Below are 3907 nucleotides of genomic sequence, written 5' to 3'. Positions count from 1 at the left end.
GGTTCATCCTCCATCTGAACTTCTTCGCATTCATAGACTATATAGTCATCTGGAATAGGAGACTTTCTTGCTCTTTGAGGTCTGCCAGAAGTTTCTGCTACTGGCATTTCTTCTTGAGGTTGCTCTTGTTGGGCCTGTTGTTCTTCGACTATGGGTTCATTCGGCTCCTGAGGGACAGGTTCCAAATTGGCCATAGGCGAAAAAGCAGCAGGTGTTGTCACTACTGGTGTAGATCCAACAACAACAGGCAGCGTAAAGTAGGGTTCTTGCACCATGGGAATGGGCACGAACACCCGCTTCTCTTCAAGGTTAATTTCTCGCGCTGCCTTGCTCCCCCTGATCATCTGATCTTCTAGAAAACTAGCGTGTCTCGTTTCCACAAACTTGGTATGTCTACCAGGGCAGTAGAAACGATAACCTTTCGACTTTTCTGGATAGCCAATGAAATGACAACTTACTGTTTTGGGGTCTAGCTTTCCTATGTTTGGGTTAAACACTTTTGCTTCAGCGGGGCTCCCCCAGACACGCAGATGGTTGACTGAGGGTTTCCTGCCGGTCCACAACTCATACGGGGTTTTAAGTACTGACTTGCTTGGAACTCTGTTGAGAATATGAATGGCGGTTTTTAAGGCCTCCATCCACAAACTCAGTGGCAGAGTGGAATAGCTCATCATGCTGCGCACCATGTCCATTAGAGTACGGTTACGCCTTTCTGCTACTCCATTCTGCTGTGGGTCCCCTGGCATTGAATACTGGGCTACTATGCCATTTTCCTGTAAGAACCTTGCAAAAGGTCCAGGAACTTGTCCATAAGGGGTATGTCGACCGTAGTACTCCCCCCCACGGTCAGATCTTACTACTTTGATTTTTCTGTCTAGTTGGTTTTCAACCTCAGCCTTGAATATCTTAAATTTGTCTAAAGCTTCTGAGCGTTCTTTGATTGGATAGATGTATCCAAAACGAGAGTAGTCATCTGTGAATGTGATGAAGGAATCAAAACCATCCACAGATGTCACTGGAAAAGGTCCACAGATGTCTGTGTGGATCAATTCTAGTACTCCCATGCTTCGCTTAGCGCCTTTCTTTATGTTCTTTACTAACTTGCCTTTAATGCAATCAACGCATTGCTCTAACTCTGAGAGTTCTAATGGTGGGAGGATTGATTCTTTGACTAAGCGTTCTATTCTCCCCCTCGAAATATGGCCTAAACGACAGTGCCATAATTTCGATGAGGAATCAATTCTCTTTCTTTTCTTGCTAGCATCTGCGGGTATTGCATTCTCAGCATTATTACATTCAGCATTCACATTCTCAGACAAAGATAATAAATAAAGTTTGTCTTGTCGGAAGGCAAGACCCACACATTTATTATTTAACTGTAGCTTACAATCATTCTTGCTGAAATGGCAATCAAAACCATAGTCTGACAAACATGAAACTGAAATTAAATTTCTAGCTAAAGAGGGAACATAAAGAACATCATGCAACTCAAGGGTGAAGCCACTAGCTAAATCTAGAGATAAATTTCCTATAGCTTGAACTTCAGCTTCAACACCAGTGGCCACCTTAATCTGTCTTTCTCCTCTTTGAAGGGTTCTCCCTCCACTGAATCCCTGCAAAGAGTTTGCAACATGAACAGTTGCACCTGAGTCAATCCACCATGTGGATCTAGCATAACTTAGATATAAGGATTCATCAACAAAAGTTATAATGTCCTCACCTTTCACTAGGCAATGTTTCATGAACTTAGGGCAGTCATGCTTCCAATGCCCTGTCTCATTACACCATCTACAGCGATCCGGATCCTCCTGCCTGTGCTGGTTGTCTTGCTTTGGCTGTGCTTTAGGCTGTGAAGAGCTTCCTCCCTTGTTCTGGGAGGTGGAGGCATCTGGAGCTTTCTTGTTGTAGAATGGCTTCTTGTTCTTTCCTTTCACAAAGTTCACGGAACCACCATTTGCATTCTTGAGCCTTTCTTCCTCTTGCACACACATAGCAATCACCTTCTCTAAATCCCACTCCTCTGGCTGTGTGTTGTAGTTAACAACAAATGTCTCATACTCTTTAGGAAGTGAGTTTAGAGCTAGGTGAATGAGGAAACCATCAGCGAGGGGCATCTTTAGCTTCTCTAACTTGGCTGCCTTGGTGCTCATGCTCAGAATGTGCTCTCTCACACTCCCCCCTGTGAACCTCATGTTAGTGAGTTTCTGGATCAGGGTGGAAGCATGAGCTTTGGTGGAACCAGTGAACTGATTCTTCACTTTCTCAAGATATTCTTTTGCTGTGTCACATTCTGGGATTGCACCTCTTAGGCCCTCTGTGATGGTTTTCTTGATGACAATCTTGCACTTGCGGTTTGACTTTTCCCACTTGTACTTCTCAAGATCATACTTTGCTCTGATGGGAGCAAAGTCTCGCTTCCGATTAGCAAAAGCTTCATCGGTCTCATTCTGAGCCCTTTCGGGCTCCTCTGGCTCAGTGGGCTTTGGCTCCTGAAGAGCCAAATCTATCTCAGCAAGTGCTAGAGCAGCATCAAGTTCCTCGCGCCACAGAACATAGTTCTGTCCCGTCAGCTTTGGAATTGCACTAATGAAGTGCATCGCATTCAGCGCTTGGTCGTCGTTGCCGGCGGGTGCAGATCCAGCGGGGTCCATGGCGAGGGCGTTGACGCGGTTCCTGAGTAGATCTCGTCGTCCTTCAGGCCTCCACCGGCACTGACCGACGACGGCGTGGTAGGAGTAGAACGGAGGCGGCGCGGTGGTGCTTCCCGACGCCACTGCGCACTGCCGATCGGAAGGCCTAGGGTTTTGTCGAGTGGGGTTGTGTGCACGGCGAACTTCGTCAAACGTGCCTGCGGCCCCCACTCCTGATTATATAGCGCAGCGCGTCGGGGGCCCACCAACCATGGATCGGTTGGGCGCCCCCGATCAGGGCGCGATCCAGGGGTAAGAGGCCCCAGCCGTTGGGCTGGGCCTGAGATCAACCTAACACAGTAGCGCTAGATGTTCTAAAGACACCATCCAAAGCAACCAAGATGTTCGCCAGCTGGCAGAATGTTTTTCTTACCATTTTCTTGAATTATTTTGTTACCAATTTCGGCTCTCAAATAATAAATTTGTGGTGTTTTTCGAGCTGTCATTTCGCATGCTTCTGATTTTTCCGAAAAGTCCGACATGCTTTTGCTTTTCCTTGCAAGGCTAATTTTGGCGGAACTTTGGGAACATGTTCACATCCACTTGACCACAAACCAAACTCTGCCTGGAATCGTGTGTGTTCTGGTTTTAGATCTAGCGGTCAGTTACAACCAAAAATTAATCAGAATTACTAGCTAGCATTGTGTGAGAGAATGGAACCACGAACTAACTGAACATTGATTGCGAAGATATGTATCCATCCATTCATTAACTGTAATGTAATCCATAAAAACATCTACAGGTCACGCATGATGCATGCCACCGTGCGCAGTACGTATTTGTTAACGTGGTATTGTACAAAAGAATTCGCGCGCGTACATGATCGGCGATCTCGCTCACCAAAAATCGTATGACCAAACGAAGGAACCACCGTACTAGCTGATCCGGTAGCACTCACGGCTTCCATGACGACGGCGGCGGCGGCGCGGCAGGGAACATTGGCGGCACGGCGGAGAACATGGTGTTCTTGTCGACGGCGGTAATGCCGACTCCCCTGCCGCTGTTGGTGAGAGCCACCAGGGCCGCCACGAGGCCGGCGTTGCCTACAAGCGTCGGCTCGTTCTGCCCGAAGGTGTTGCGCGAGTCCTTGAAGCCGTCGTTCCTGTCTGGCCCGCCGACCATGGCGCCCGTCAGCAGGTTGGGGTCTGCCTTCTTGGAGTCTCGCCACTTGTAGCCGCCGGTGCACGAATACTTGACGCCGTTGTGAGGCGTGGACG

At 48.0% G+C, this 3907-nt stretch overlaps 2 protein-coding genes across 2 annotated transcripts; both read right to left on the bottom strand.

Moving 5' to 3' along the window:
* Nucleotides 1-1322: 1322 nt before the first annotated feature.
* LOC110431562 lies at nt 1323-3223 on the bottom strand. The gene is made up of 2 exons (XM_021450668.1): nt 1721-3223; nt 1323-1613 (listed from the first exon to the last, which is right to left on the bottom strand). The coding sequence occupies exons 1-2, from the start codon at nt 2649-2651 to the stop codon at nt 1567-1569; spliced, it is 978 nt and encodes a 325-aa protein (XP_021306343.1). The 5' UTR covers nt 2652-3223; the 3' UTR covers nt 1323-1566.
* A 144-nt stretch (nt 3224-3367) lies between these two features.
* On the bottom strand, nt 3368-3902 carry LOC8155674 (endoglucanase 12; the record flags this gene model as incomplete). Its single annotated transcript, XM_002488922.2, has 1 exon — nt 3368-3902. A coding segment is annotated over one exon (318 nt), but the record flags the coding sequence as incomplete, so codon positions are not given.
* Nucleotides 3903-3907: the final 5 nt, after the last annotated feature.

This window comes from Sorghum bicolor, unplaced genomic scaffold (genome assembly GCF_000003195.3).
Source record: "Sorghum bicolor cultivar BTx623 unplaced genomic scaffold, Sorghum_bicolor_NCBIv3 super_1068, whole genome shotgun sequence".
Taxonomy (NCBI): domain Eukaryota; kingdom Viridiplantae; phylum Streptophyta; class Magnoliopsida; order Poales; family Poaceae; genus Sorghum; species Sorghum bicolor.
This window is presented reverse-complemented; position numbering and strand designations above follow the sequence as displayed.